The 15,668-nt window shown below is 46.8% G+C and overlaps 2 protein-coding genes across 3 annotated transcripts; one reads left to right on the plus strand and one right to left on the minus strand.

Annotated features, from left to right (window-relative positions):
* Positions 1-1,173: 1,173 nt before the first annotated feature.
* Rfc38 (replication factor C subunit RfC38) lies at positions 1,174-7,140 on the plus strand. Its single transcript, XM_077703044.1, has 8 exons — positions 1,174-1,373; positions 2,903-3,108; positions 3,805-3,902; positions 3,985-4,166; positions 5,020-5,156; positions 5,485-5,583; positions 5,656-5,725; positions 6,870-7,140. Exons 1-8 carry the CDS (start codon positions 1,287-1,289, stop codon positions 7,056-7,058), a joined length of 1,068 nt encoding a protein of 355 aa, XP_077559170.1. The 5' UTR covers positions 1,174-1,286; the 3' UTR covers positions 7,059-7,140.
* LOC144174371 (uncharacterized) lies at positions 6,459-15,480 on the minus strand. Of its 2 annotated transcripts, none has more exons than XM_077703043.1 (10): positions 15,238-15,480; positions 14,801-14,876; positions 14,569-14,707; positions 14,198-14,488; positions 13,905-14,114; positions 12,687-12,842; positions 9,855-9,941; positions 9,568-9,727; positions 7,831-8,116; positions 6,459-7,078 (listed from the first exon to the last, which is right to left on the minus strand). In XM_077703043.1, exons 1-9 carry the CDS (start codon positions 15,257-15,259, stop codon positions 7,878-7,880), a joined length of 1,380 nt encoding a protein of 459 aa, XP_077559169.1. In that variant the 5' UTR covers positions 15,260-15,480; the 3' UTR covers positions 6,459-7,078; positions 7,831-7,877. The 2 variants fall into 2 exon arrangements, with proteins under 2 accessions (XP_077559169.1, XP_077559168.1); XM_077703042.1 differs by having other exon boundaries at positions 6,459-7,086; positions 15,238-15,479.
* Positions 15,481-15,668: the final 188 nt, after the last annotated feature.

The following is a 15,668-nucleotide window of genomic DNA, read 5'->3' on the forward strand; positions in this document are numbered from 1 at the left end:
CTGCTTTCACTCAAAATCATATTCAGATGATGGGGGTTTAATGCTATGAATTCAACACCCTAGCTTGAGGCGCGCCGTAGCGGAGGGCCCCGGATTAATTTTGGCCACGTTGTGATCGTTAATGGGCGCCAAAGTCTCGATATGTCGATCACACATATACATGATGATGATGGGTACAGTTCATCAGCTTACCACCATCAGGTCTGGGAGAGGGGGCAGCCTCTTCTGGGCAAATGAAAACTTTCCGCCTGTGCGCCCTTGCGACGGTTTGTCTTCAGTCATAATTGCCTAGAAACTGCATGGCGCGATTAATTTAGAAAAACCAGATTCAATTGTCAAAACATGTTATGCCTGTGGTCAAAGTAGCAATAGTGGGACTCTTCGTTTCGCAATCTAGGACTCGCCACAGACTCCCCGAAAAGCAGTCCGGTATCCGCAGTCCTCGGACTACCCGCGGACTGTCCGCGATGCATCCGAAAGCAAATCGAAGAGCCCCAGTGTTTCATGATAGGCCTTGCACATGGCGGCTTGTTAACTTCCTCTTAACTCACCCTCTCCACTTCACTCCGATTGGCCTTGACCTTGACCACCTGTTACTGCAAAAACCACGCAGCCACGTCCAGCACAAAATGATAAGCTAGATGCACAAGAACGCATCCACTTCAAAACACTTAGCCCCACCCTAACACTTCGCATTTCCTTGGTTTCCGTCTGAAGCATGTAGCTGTGGCTTTTCTGCTCAGTAGACAGAGTTTCATAGTAATGTACATTATTAGTATGATACTCTATGGCACAGTACGAGCGTTGAAGAGACTTTTTCGCAACTCTGCGAAGTCTCCAAATAAACAATGTACATTCGTGAAAGTATCGTTATTTGGGTCAGCAAGCTCCATGGGGATTCATTTCCCGAGTTATGTGCAAATTTATCTGCAGTGCTGCGTACCATAGAGTTTCCTACAACTCTGCAACTCTGGTGCGTACAAGGACGTGTTCTATCTCCTTGAGTGCGCATGATGTCTGAAGCGCACAGTTCATTAATTGGCAGTGATTCGAAATCACTACTACTTCAAAATGTGTAAAAAAATGAAGTACAGAACGTGTAAAAAACCATAAAACAAATTTTTTTTTTGCAACAATAAAACCTGAAAACTACGTATCTCAAATACGGCTATTCAGACGTCTTCCCGTCGACATTGACGCCACCGCATCAGTGGGTTTCGCGCGCGTTTTTTGCGTTTTTTGCCTCCCTTTTTCTAAAGTTTGAAAGCATAGGTTGTGTGTGAAACATGAGCTTGTGGGTAGATAAGCACCGACCAGTGAAGCTTTCCAAGCTTGACTATCACACTGAACAAGCTGCTTACTTGCAAAAGCTGGTAAGTACCGGTGTGTGCACTGTCTGCCTTTTGATCTTGTGGCTGCGAAATGATCGGCCAGAAGTTTGCCAGCAACTCTTTGCATTAGTCAACGCACAAAACGTAGCGCGTTAAACTAAAAAATATTCTAAGCTTCCGGCGCTCCCATGCTCGCAGGTTTTGCGATTGATTTCACATAGCGATCCACACCGATTGCCAGGCACGACTAGCCAGACGCAGAAACGGGGAAAATGGGTGCAGTGTTTAAAATTGCTCCGTGGCGTTACCGTCTGCAGGAATTCGCTTTCAAAGTCTTGTGACGCCGGCGAATTTCTGTCGAAGTTGACCGAGTCTTATGCGTCCGAGGAAATGAGCGTCACGGATGCAGACTCTGCCGCCTAGCCCCGTGGCGTGCAGACATGCTCCAATGACAGCTGTGTGTGCCCATACACACTGAACACAACCAGACTGCGGTTGATCTGAAGTCCCGTGGGAGTAATAAGCTCATGTACACGTTGGCTTTGTTTGGGAAGTATAGCCACGCAGCTTACCAGTTTGATGCAGAAGCGTAGATTGTCGATTAGTGCGGGTGAGGCCGCAACTCTGGCTTGTCAGTGAACGGAAGCGGTTTGGCCTGTAAAAATCAAGACTGACTGCACCCATGCAGTACGGCAATCCACTTCCGCTGACTGCACTAGTCAGTATCGCTACTGATAATTGTCTCTTGCTAGTTAGTGAGTGGGAACGGTTTGGCCGGTTGGGTAAAACCAAAGCAGACTGCAGCTATCGCCGCCGTCATAGAACAGTTTAGACCATTATCGCCACAACTTAGGTTGAACGCAGTTAGCCACCACATGCAATACTTTGTGTGCTGCTGGCAACGTTCTCACATATACCGCATAAGAGACATTGGCTTTGCACTAATGCGAGTCACGCTTATTGCTTTACAACTCTGAGGTGGTCACTGAGGGTTCGCTGATTGTGCTGGTAAGAGGTGTGATGCGGCTGGGTTAATGACCACCACTCTGCTACAAAGGGGAAACCATTAACTGTTATCAACCACGGATTTTCTTTAAGCTCTTCCCCAAACGGGTGCACCTTCCCCAAGGACTTATTGGTGTGGGAGCTACAAGTTCAGCGTGATATTCGTCTTCATTGTTGAGTATTTTTCAAGCAATGTATATATATTAAAAAAAAGTGACGCTCAGGTCTGTATTGCTGCCTGGCACGGCAAGGTGTACATCACTGTACATCAGTGTACTCTGTACAGTGTACACTGCACTCTGGTGTACACCGCTGTACACCAGAGGTGGCTACACCGGATAGGTGCAGCCATACCAGGGAGGTTCCCTGGGACACAAACAGCATTCCCTCTACAAAATGAGACTGACCCCTCTGGTGTAGTAATAGGCTGAATCCTGCCGTCCTGGTAGAGGCCCCTGTTAGAGGCAATTGCAACTGCTTTAAATCAGTTTGTAACCCCTTCCGTGCCCGTCGACAGCTTCAGCCTTAATGCCAGTCCAGTAAAAAGGGATTAAAATGGTTTCCAGGTCCACGGTGGGGACTTCCCGCATCTTCTCGTGTATGGGCCATCTGGTGCTGGGAAGAAGACCCGCATAATGTGCCTCCTGCGAGAGCTCTACGGTGCTGGGGTGGAGAGGCTAAGGATTGAGCATCAGAACTTTGTCACCCCATCCAAGAAGAAGATTGAAATTGTCACTGTGGCCAGCAACTACCACATTGAAGTGAACCCAAGGTTTGTCCAAGACTACCTGCACACCACACATAAGCGCATGCAGAATAAGGCCAAGTTTTGTATGCTGTGCAACACTGCTGCAGAGAAAATTGTTAAAGGCAGACATTTTCTTACGAACCACAAACCATAGTACATTTAATCAGTGGTGTCCGAGAGTGTAGATGGGTCCTGCAACTGTGAATTCAGCCGTTGGTCCCAGGAACTTGAGAAATGGCTCAGCCAGAACTGTTGCCACTTGCCTGAGCAAAGTTTAGGAAATGCACATGCTGCTGAAAATTTCAATGCCAGCTGAAGTTATTGATTAAAATGAATTGATTGTTGTAGATCATTTGAAGTTAGCTGATCATGTGTTACCAGTTCTTGGTCAATCCCCACCTGTGGCTGCTTGAGAAGCAGGCACGTGTTCTTATTAAGTTATTAATGATTAAAATCATTGATATATTAATACTGATTGAAATTGTTGATTGCAAGTTTTAACAATGCCTGGCCAATCTTCGTTGTGAATATAATCTGGCTCACTGAATTAGGAATAAATCAGTGTACGATGAATGCAGTAGTCTGGGCACTGACCACGGTTGATCTATATTTTCATGCCTAAGCTAGCAGAATCTGTCCCATAGTTCCACTCTCTGCTTGCGTGCTCTGACCTTGTGGATGCAGCCGTCGCTTACTTATTATGTGCACATTGATTTTCAGTGAAGCAGGCATCCACGATAGGGTGGTGATTCAGGAACTGCTCAAGACTGTTGCGCAGACCCAGCAGCTTGAGAGCAGCGCCCAGAGGGAGTTCAAAGGTATGTGGACGCAACCTGGCTGTGCACGGCATCGCACGCCAACTTCAAACGTACCCGATGTTTTGCTTCCTTCCCTCGCCAGTGGTCATACTGACGGAGGTGGACAAACTCACCAAGGATGCTCAGCACGCACTTCGACGCACCATGGAGAAGTACATGGCAACCTGCCGCCTGATTCTCTGCTGCAACTCCTGCAGCAAAGTCATTCCGGCCATTAGGAGCAGGTGCCTGGGCATACGGGTAGCTGCGCCGTCCCTTGACGAGGTGAACCCATTGTTTTGCAGCTGTGGCACTTCAATTTATGAGATGAGCCTATTAACGAAGCCCGTTAATGAGCTTATTAACGGCATGCGTCTTCATCAGCGTGAAAACTTCTTGGTCGAATGAACTTGCTTTTCTGTGTATAGGAATTGTACCTTATCCTTAAGACAGTTAAAAATTTAGGCAGTTTCAAAACTTGCAAGTTCTGTTCTGTGAGGTTATTGACCCAAGGATACGGGTTTAGGAAATGTCGCGGCGCTAGCTATGCATGCCTTTCTTTTCTTTTCTTTTCAAATAATGGAGTTAAGTGCCTCACTGCAGGCTTTCTTTTGTGCCCTTCCAATACGTATATGATACCTGCATGCAGGCACACTCTGTTGCAGCCCAGTCACCCCTGCATGACAGTCTAGTTGTTTCTTATGCACCTTGGATGCTATCACTACTACGTAGTAGTACTTTAGATCTCATAGCAGCGTTGGTGCAAGCAAGCTCGGTCGCTGCAAGTTTATTCGGAGCGCCTGTAATCGCTACGCAAGATGTGCTTCACACATGCATAATCAGTCCTGTGCATGGCTGTTAGCATTCTTATTGCTTTCTCATCAAAAGAAGAAGAGGTGCCAACCAACTGTATTTTATTGCTCTTTTCCTTTTGTGGTAGGCTGCTAAAAGAACTGGTCGAAAAGCAGTTTACGTGTACATTTCATTCACTGGTCGGCCGCGTGCCTCGCAAGGGTCGTCAGATAACGCGGGTCAAACGTGAAGTGGTGTGGGATAACCGAGGTTTTTAATGCATTCTTTTTACGGGGACTTGACCAACCCGTTGCAAAACCCGGGGGTTCCTCTGCATACTTTCCAGGTTGTAACGGTGCTGAACATGGTTGCACGGAAAGAAGGCATCAACCTCCCGGAGCCCCTGGCACGAGCCATCGCCACACAGAGCCACCGCAACTTGCGACGCGCAGTGCTCATGCTGGAAGCTTGCCGGGCTCAGCAGTGAGCATTTTCTTTCTTCTGCAGTCCAAGCATTTAGCCGCTTTAGATATTCTTGCCCCTGTGAATTTTATAGTTACAGGCACCAGGTCAGCAGCACATTCATCCCTTGATCGTTTTCTATAGATAAATTAATCAATACTAACAAGCTATGTGATACAGCGTAATTGTAAGGCTTCTTAAATTAAGTGTTACACAATGGTCTGTAATGCTACAATTGTACGAGGCCAGTGTTAAAATAGCCAGTACAATCTTGCTGTTTACCGTAACTTTTGAAATACTATGTTCTTCACTGATCGATGCTTGCTATTGGAAATTTCGCCCCCATTAGGTATCCATTTTCGGATAACCAAAAAGTGCGCCAACCTGACTGGGAGCAGTACCTTGAGGAGACGGCCAAAATGATCGTTCAAGAGCAGAGTGTGAAGAGGTGAGCTAATTGCGTTGTAAAGTATAACGGAACAACCGCAAGGTCCCTGAATTGCCCAATTTTCGCTTTCAGGTTGTCAGAAGTGAGGACGCGGCTGTACGAACTTCTGACTCACCTGATCCCACCTGATGTTATCCTAAAGGTGAGGCTGTGGATAACTGCAGAATAATACCAAGTGACTATTTTCGTGATCTTTAAACAATGTTTATTTGAACAAAAGGCAAGACCACGCAATGAATTTGTACTGTTGCTAGCAAGACTGAAATACAAACAAGCTTCTCTTTTTTCAACACACAATGACAGAGAAATAATCATAAATGGCACTTTTACACAAGCAGCATGTTCGAGACATTTCTAGAACGAAATGGACACGCACTATATACAATATGGGTACGATAAGTAACCGGCACCAGGGCATTGTGCCCTAAACATGAGTTTGACAAGAAGAAATGCTAACTACCGTGCAGGTGTCATTAAGCTAGGCTTATTATTTGTATATACATCAAAATGTTTCAATGTAGGCTGTCTTAAAAGCAAGCTCGTCAAAAATACAACAAAACGTGTGAAAATTTAGCGTTACGATGCTAGCTGTGAATGATTTATAAAAAGTCACTCTTTTGGCTCAGCTCAAAGTCACTGCAATCACTTGCACGCTATTTATGATTGGACTGAGCTGCACGTAAGAATGGTAATCAGTTACAGGTCCAAGTACAGCCTTGCCAACCTACTTCAAAACGGTACTGAAATGCAGTATAATGGGAATGAGAATGGAGATGAGTGGGTGCTGGCATTATATAATTCAGAAACCAGATATAAAACAGGCTCATGTTTTTTATTGGGGAAAAAAAAAAAGCTCTCATATAAGGGTGTGCACACTAGTTGCATGAACAGCTTCTTGCCATAACAGAACGTATCCTTTACCCTGCCGGGCTCACATTCCTGACGGTAATAGTACTCGGTTAAACAATCAAAACTTTACAGTGACAAACGTAGAAAAAAAAAAGCAAACTGCAATTGGTTGCAGTGGCCCAGATCTTGTACGTAACAGAATTCGGTGCTTTCAAACACTCGCAACAGTTCTCCAACTCAAATAGATGAGGCTATACTGACCCCTCCCCTAAGAGACCGAAATGAGCTCAACAAAAAGTCCAGAAAATAGCGTTTCCTTAACGAAAAGTCACAACAACGACAGTGTTTTGTGGCACTTCTCACAGTCAGCACAGCAGCCCTTCTGCAGCACCTGACCAGTGTCCAGCTTGATCTATCCAATGTCGCGGGGATCGCAGGGCCTGCTGAAGCAAGTGGTGGCCAACTGCGACGGCCAGCTGAAGGGCGAGGCGACGGCCCTGGCGGCACTGTACGAGTACCGGCTGCAGCTGGGCAGCAAGGCCATCTACCACCTGGAGGCCTTCGTGGCCAAGGTCATGGCCATCTACAAGAACTTCCTCGACGAGAGCATCTCGGGGTTCTTCTGATGACCAGGAGCAGGGGCTGGCTGGCCGGCTGCATGGGGGGGGGGGGGAAGGCTTAATAAAACGCCCTCTTGTTTGTCTTCCAGCACTGTTTCAGAACTGCTTGTTAGACTACATCAGTGTGGAGAGCAGCTCCATTTTCAGGCCAAACTTCGACAGCTCCTGTTCAGCAACAAATGTTGCCTTCACCCACACACTGACTCCGAAGGATTTTTATCCTTGAGGGAGGGGAACAACTCTCTTTCTGCAGCATCAAAAATCCTCAGCAAGACACCACTGCATTTAACAACAATTAAAAGTTACAACGACCATTTGCAAGGACTCCGGCTAGTGATCGTTATAGGGGGCTTGCCACAAAGCCCACTGTGCAAGAGCTTCCATAGCATGGCAATAGCATTTCGAAATTCTTGCTACTCTGATTTAGCTGAGAGCCGTTACCGTTGAGTGTCATACACATTGCATTTTGATACAAAGCTTCCAATTGACCCCTTCAATAGAAAACGAATTATTAAAAGAATTCTGTTGCTTGTATTTAATTACAAGATATCCTTCCTGCCACTGCAGACAACACATAGCCATTAACAATTTATAAAGCCTTTTAATTTAATTACAAGATATCCTTCCTACTACCGAGTCCACCACATAGCCATTACCAATTTTTAAAGTGTTAAAAAAAAAAAAGTTCCATCAGAAGCCAACGATAAACAATTTTCACTTTTCAAATCCCCTACAAAGTGCAGACACTAATTCCTCAGTAAAGCTGCTGCCGTCTCACCTGGGAAGCACCACGGTTCCGGTCGCACCCAGGCCACTTGCACCCGATCACAGGACGTACACCCCGAGCGAGGTGTCCGTAGGGGATGTGTCGTTGCAAGGTGCGCACGTTGAGCTGTAGTCGTCACTGCTCACTAGTCCGTCAACCGCCCGCAACTCCTTGTTGCCAGCAATGAGCTGGGGCAGCACAACACCCAGGTACCGCGAGAGATGGACGGCATGGGCACGGTCCCCGGTCGACAGCTTCTGGGCCGGCTTTGCACTGTCAGCCAGCTCTGCTTGTACGCCTGGGCAAACGCAACACTCTCTTCGTACTGTCGGCCAAGGGTGCGCTTCTCTTTGAAAATCTTCCACACTTAGCTCAGTGCAAGCGATGAGGTCCAGATTGTAGCCATCTGTGGCGCCAGGCATCACAAAATCGTTTTTTCAATGCTACATTTTGTCATAAAATACAGTGCATGCTCCAAGGAAAAATGTTTCACTCACACATACGTTACGCCAACACAATGATGACGACACCTGTTGTAATCATTATGATATACTCGCTGATTGGAAATGATCTACTACTCGCAGCAGGCAGTGCAGGCATCATACTTGATCTTGGCCCATGCTTCTGAGATTGTATCAACCACAACCCTTCTATTACCAACAGCTTAGCCTGCTCTTGAAGTCAGTTTACTGCAGCTTACTTATGACAGCGGATATTAAAGGGACACTAAATGGTGGAAACAAGTTGGCCTCTATCGACAGATTATGGTGCCGAGGATCTGAATACACAATTCTTGCGACTAGCAGTTGTTTAATAAGGCAGAGAACTTCAGAAACATGAAAACAGGCGACAACGCTTCCCAAGCTTTTTTGGTACTACGGTTTGTGACGTCATGAAAGTTGTGAACGGCGAGAGCTCACTGGAGAAGCATCTATAAATGTTTTACTCAAAGAAACAGTTCCTAAGTGGTTGAGCACGTAAAATAAATGTAAACAAACACTTTAGGTGAGCTCAGCTTATTTAAAAAACACAGACTATGGCTTTTATACATTGTAAGACAGGCTGCTTCCCTCACGCTTCAGAGTCGGCCACCACGCTTTCGTTTCCGAAAGGCATTGGTTTGCAGTCAGCGAAATCAATAATTTACGACAGTGAGCGCCCGAGTTTCTGCAAGCAATATACCAAGCAGGAAGCAGCTGAAGTCTCTTCATTAGAAGCGGCAAAAGGAACAAGATGCACGACAGGTGGTAAGCGACCCACTCGACATTCCAATCTCACGGGAAAATCACAGAAAAAAGAAAGGTAAGCTGGTGAAAGAAATGCCAGCTTTTTTTTGCTTATTTCTCAGCAAATAACGCATCGCTGCTCGTCGACCAAAATCTGAGAGAGCTACAAAACGTATGATCTTTCAGTTAAAATGAAATGTCGTTCGACCTTTAGTGTCCCTTTAAACATGCCTCCGTATATTCGACGGACCTGGCCGCACAAACTCTAGCCGTCCAGCAGCTCGAGGCTGCTCTCGCCAGGCAGAAGCGGAGCGAGTCGCAGACGGGGGGGAAAGGGACGAACTCCCGAGTACCTTTTGCGCACCGCTCACGCCGACGCCGGCGGGGCCTAGTCCCGAAGACGTGAACGTGGGTGGGATGTGGAGGCTCTGCGCATCCCGACCTCCCACTCCCTGCTGGCCATAAATAAAGTCTTTCTCTCTCTGCGCAAGAATGGCTGAAGGATTAAGATCGAGTGACTTACGTGGCTGCGTTGCTTTTTGGATAGCAGCCAGGGCGTCTGATGCTTGGGCGTGGTTCTGGCTCGCTGCTTTCCTGTAGTGCTCCGCTGCAGCAACACGGTCCTTGGGAACAGCAAGACCCCTCTCGCAGCACAGGCCAAGGTAAAAGGACGCGTCGGGGTCCTGCAGCAGCAGGCCGTGCGCGCACACTTCAGCTTAATGCATCATAATAAACATCAGCCTATTCAAGTCCACTGCAGGATAAAGGCCTCTCCCATTGACCCCCAATTGCTAAAACCGTTGGCATTACCTTGGCAGCTGCGGCTTCCTTCAGCAGGGGCAAGGCATCATCAAAGTTTCCCTCTTCGAGGTGTCTGAACGCCAAAAACGTCTTGGCCTGCATCGAAAGTTGGCAAGACTACGTTGCAGATTTGAATCTACTACATCGTCAAAATTTCCCTCTTCGAGGTGTCTGAACGCCAAAAACGTCTTGGCCTGCATCGAAAGTTGGCAAAACTACACTGCCGATGTGAATCTACAACAGGAAGTATGGGGTTAAACCCAGCTCCACAGGTCTACAGTTGTGACCATGCATCTACAGTTGAGACCATGGCTGATGTTGCATATCGCAGCGTGCACTGACAATCAATTTTCCCGACCCGACGTGAACTATGCACTGAATTAACTACACCTGAAAAATAAACTAAGAACTGTTGAGTTGCTAAGATAATAAATATGCATAATAAATCAGAGTATCAATCAGTCAAGCCAGGCATATATTGTGTTACACCATTAAAAGAAAAGAGAAACCTTGCACGTATAACGCTGTAGAAATTTTAGAAGCGGTATTCTTTATGGGGCTCCATGCCATTTTTGTCTTTAGTACTGGCCACCCAGAGTGTGCTGTGGAGCAGTGTTTGAGCTTGTGGAGGTGTCCAGCCCATTCCCTATTCAGCATTACAGCCTCAAAATAGCACAGTTCAGCAGTTCTGAATGTGATGAACATTTAAAGGGACACTGAAGTGATATGTAAACATTGCGGGATTACTTGCGCAAATTGTAGTCCGGGGTCCCCAGGCCATGTTACGACCACTCTGGGCGCGTTTACGCGCTTTTATTTAGTAGAAAACTTAATTCGAAAATGCTGTCCTCCTCTCTTTACGCTCGCCCATTTTCTGCGGCGTTTTCGTGTGACGTCGAGAGGAGCCGAGCTCGCAATTGGCTGCGCTATCTGCACGGCTCCCCGGCCTTCAGACAGAGTCAGTCGGCCCAGCGTTTCGTCCGCCGAACGCCGACGGGTCGTCGCAATTCGTTCGCTCAGTTGAAACGAAGCCAGGACACGTTTGTGAATGGAAGAATGGGCCTTTCTTTATTTGGTTAGTTTGTACACTGTATCTAGCTCCAAGTCAAGGTCACTTCACACAAGCCCTGCACAAGCGCACATATGCGACGCTTCGCTGACTGGTACGCCCGTAGGAAAATATAAGGCCTCTTGAAGGCGGGAGAAGAGTCAGCGAAGTCAATATAGGTACTAACGAAATAAAATCAACTGATATTTTTACCGTACAGCGTAAAAATAGGGTGCGGGAAGCACTTTTGTGCGCTGGGCGAACAAGCACAGCGGTCAGCAGCACGACTACGCATCTGCGAACGCTTTTCCGTCTACGAAATGCAATTGCTAGACGTGAGCTATTGTGAAAACTCGGGGGACGCTTACTGCACGAGCACAATACAACAAATAGTCACCTAAGCTGCTTGAAATGCCAAAACTAAATAAAAATGTAAACTTGTTGTACAATGTATACCTTATATTACCAGGTTCGGCGCAGCCCGTCTCGTGGCCGAGTTGTCTAAGGCTGCAGGTATGTCTCCGCCGAGTATTTTGCGAGTCACGAGTTCGAGTCCCCGCGGGTACGTGCTTTTTTTTTTTTTTTTTGTAAGTTAACTTTTGTTTTCTACATTGAGTTCACCTTTGTTTGGGCCGCAACGTTCATGGCTCCACGAACTAGTTCACAGAACGCACGCAGGCTGGCACTGGCGCGCTAGCGAGTTCTCGTTGGCGTGCTGTCCATAAGCACCCACTGCTTGCGGGCAGTGGGCACAGGCCAGAATGAACAGACCCTTGGCCTGGTGCGAACACGCATTTTACGGTACAGGCATGAGTGAGGCAAGCTCCAAATAGGGGGGGAAAAGCGCATGACATTTGTGCGTCTGCGGGTACGCGGAGGGCGTCCATGCACTGCGTAGGCCTCGGCTAGTGAATGCTACGATTCCAAGCCGTCCTGGGAGGCTTATCTTTATGCATTTTTACAGCTGACAACATGGCAGAAGCGCGGTACGATGATTACTGAGTTATTGAGAATGCCCATCCAACAACGCCACAGGTTGTGTTTTACAGAACCGAAACCGAAACTTGTTTGGTTGCTCACCTTGGGCATCGTCCAATCACGGTCCCGCTCCTCCCAACGTCACAGCTTTAGTTGGTGCGGCCGCCGCAAACCGCGCATGGTAGTTTTTCTTCTTCGGCGCTTTGTAAAATAATTACCGATTTGTCAACCGGATAAACGATGAAAAGTGGGCTAATTTGAGCCAGTCTACGCAGTGCAAGCAAAAACGGGAGCTTGACAAATTCACTTCAGTGTCCCTTTAAAGGGCCCAACTCTTGCTGTTTAGTGTGGTGTTACCCATTTGAAACCTGGCATCCACTCCACCATGGAGGTGAAAGCTTTTGCAATCAGAATGGAATTTAGCGAAAAGAAAAAAAAAAGGGAAAGAAAGAAAGTGTGGCCAACTTTTTTCTCTTACGTGGCTACTTACAAAGACAACATGCCAACGTAATAATGAAGATGGCCGAATTCGGCTAGCCATACAGCAGCTCAATATTGTGGTCTTGTATGTAGTACCACGAAATGGTGTCAGGTGACTTGCTACTAATGACCAGCAAAAGAATTAGTAATGGATATGATATGGTATGATATGTCACACAATATGCAACTGCCACAGGCACAACCCATTCACATGGGATTTTGTCATTCAAGAAAAGGTGAGATGTATGCCTCTTCCTCACATAACGAAGCTTGTCCACCACACCAGTGATCAGCCCTCTGCACATTTTCACCAAAGATTTGAGCAGAGTTATCACCTGGGGAACACCAAGAACGGAGGCCTTCTGGAGAAGTTCCAAGCCAGCGGCTGGGTCCGTGCTCCCTTGTCCCAGGCCATTCAGTTGCAGCACTCCCAAATTGTAAGTGGCTTGTGGGTGGCCAGCCAGTGAGGCCTGCCTGTAGTACTTTGCTGCCTGTGAAAGGAGAACACCCAGAGCAGACAGAGAGCTGCAGTGCCTTTTTAGAATGCGCACCAATTACAGCTTGGCAACAAAATGATGGCATAGTTTATTTACTGGTGCCCTCAGGACCTTTTGGTATTACAGAGAAAGTGGTTGAAACAGAACAAAGCAGAAACAGTGCATTACTGATGATACAAACAATTCTGTTATGCAATGTTAGTTAAGGTACTTCTAAATAGTTTCCATAATAATCGATGCAAATCTGTCTATGCAAATTCGAAGATCTTGGTTATTTGAGCCAAAATAGAAGCATATTTCGGGTAAAACTAAATTTCAAATCAATATCCTTAGGGCTTTTTCACACCAAAGCACACCCTACTGGAGAACAATTAATTGAATTACACCAACTATACGCAAGCTTCAATTTTTCACTTCCAAGAAACGGCTGCCGTGGCCATATCAAACCTGTGTCCTCTGCTCAGCAATACAATTCCAGTAGTACATTTGCTTGGTGAAACGATTGCCCATTACTACAAATCAGCGTTGTCATTATGCAGCAAACATTCAATGGAATGTGCGTGCTGCGGTTCATATTTTTCCGTTTGCTTTTTATCTTACTGGCTGTACACAGAGGCTTTGTGCTATTGAAGGGCAACTGCAGACATGAAGAAGCAGTTTAAACAGTCAGACCAGCCTAGCTCCTTGAGAGCTTGCTAAAGATGATTGGTAGACCTTGCTTTGCACAGGTGAAGCTCAACCATTCCCAATTTACTGCACTTCAATTTCCACTCTCTTCAACCACGTTAGCGAGGAGTCAATTTTGGCAGACTAAACTTGGTAAAGAGGACATGTCAATTATTGCAATGGCATCTCCAACACTGTCCAAAAGGCACTTCTGGCAGCAGGCTTGACATAGAAACAGAGCTGCACAGTGCCGTGCACAACACACGGCGAATGTGGTCATTAAACTGACAGCAAATGAGAACGGTACTTGATCTATTCTCATGAAAGCTGAACTGTCTTAGGGCTGTAAAACTGGAAAATTTGTTATAGGCTGTTATTACAGCCCCTTACCTTTTCGATGTCTCTGTCGACACCCTTCCCCGTTTCGTAGCACACGCCTAAATTGTAGCTGGCCCTAGCAGATCCAAGCAGTTGTGCTTTCTCGAAGCTCTTTAGCGCCCCTCTCTCATCACTCTGAAGTAACTGGGCTCCTCGGACATCTTCAACGCAGGCCATGTACTCAGTCATAACATCGGCAAGCTGTTCACTTGCGGCGTTGGCCTGTAAGAAAGTCGGCATATTGTTTCAGCAGAGGAACTAAACAAGCACAAGGGGAGAACATGGCAGAGGGTGCTGTCACTTGCCGATGATGGTTGTTCAGTGTGCGCGTCTGTTGATGAATGACCACTTGAGGTGTGGTCCAAGGAGTCTGATGAGGCGTAGTGCTCTTTGGGCAAGATTGACCTCCTTGAGCCACGCAGGGGGGAGGCAACAGCAAGGCGAAAGACGAAGCTACGCAAGAGGTGGCATATGCTGAAGCAGTGCTGTGCATCTTGAGGAATTTCATTTTGAGTGGCATGGCCAGCTTCATTCTTCCTCCACAGGCACCGCCTGCTATGCAGCTGCACGTTGAGCCCTACTGCAATCAACGTCCCCTGTTGACAAACAGACGAAGTTCTGCGTAATTATGTTCGCAACAACTTTGCATTTCAAGACGACAGACTTGGACGCTCACCACCCATCCAACTGTTTCAGCAAAACTGCAGTCCGGTCTGTTGGTGAAAAATCGTTCGTCGTCGTGGTACGTTTCTCGCTCGCGGCCTCCGTTTCGGTTCTCTCTGTTTGCGCCGACGTTAGCAACTGGGATGATGAATCTGGTGCGGGAGGAAAAAGGCACGGCAAAAAAGATGCGGCGGTTACGTTTTAGTTTTCTCGAAATTGCACGCAAGCAGTGCAACAAAACGTACCGCTGAGAATCTCGCTTGTCCGGAGAATCATCTGTCTTTGTCTTGCACTGCTTCCGCAGTCCCCACCGGACGAAACCTACGTTCACGGATGCGACGTTATGGCACACTTCATTCTTATTTAAAGCACTCCTGTTTTAGCTGTTAAAATTGCCGGTTTACACAATCAGCATCTGTAGCTAGAATGCTAAAAGTAATATTGGGAGCGGTATTATATATGGAAGAGCATTTTAACGCCACAGCGCTGTTTCATTTTTAGACGAAGTGGTGGCCGTGTATTCGCTCATCCAACAGCTGCGCGAGACGCGAACACTTGGATAACGTAACGCCGACCGGCTTAAGCGTGGACAAAGACAAAGCAACAGTAAAACACGAATGACAGTAACAAACGTTCAGTGATTTTTAGTAATTATAACGTTCGTACAGGAATAGAAGCTTACCTCTAAAATTTGAGCGCCACATTTGACGCTGCAGCCTAGACGGCCTTGACGCGTTATAGTTGAGCTTGATTAAGTGTTTGCGAGCATAAAAAGCAACAGTTAACCTCGGTTTCTAAAGCATAATTGGTACTAGGGTCACATCTAGCAGTCACAACAAAAAAATTGTGCGGTGCGTGGTCCAGCCGTGGCCGTAGGCCATAACATGTGACGTCAGGTGATCGAGCTAGGCTCTAGGCTTGGCTGGCTTGGCTGATACTGAAGCAGTCAAAGCAAAGTAACACAACTAAAATCGCCAGAAAAGCACTTGACGACTTGACCTTCACCCCAAATTTTTTATTTTTCTGATGAAGTTCTATGACTTCTCCCTCTTTGCGGCTTTGTAAGCTGGTGCCAAAGAACTGCTAGAGGATCTGGAAAAGGCACTGGGACGT

The sequence above is a fragment of the Haemaphysalis longicornis genome, unplaced genomic scaffold, assembly GCF_048455015.1.
Source record: "Haemaphysalis longicornis isolate Haplotype H1 unplaced genomic scaffold, Haemaphysalis longicornis Haplotype H1 scaffold_3, whole genome shotgun sequence".
NCBI lineage: Eukaryota > Metazoa > Arthropoda > Arachnida > Ixodida > Ixodidae > Haemaphysalis > Haemaphysalis longicornis.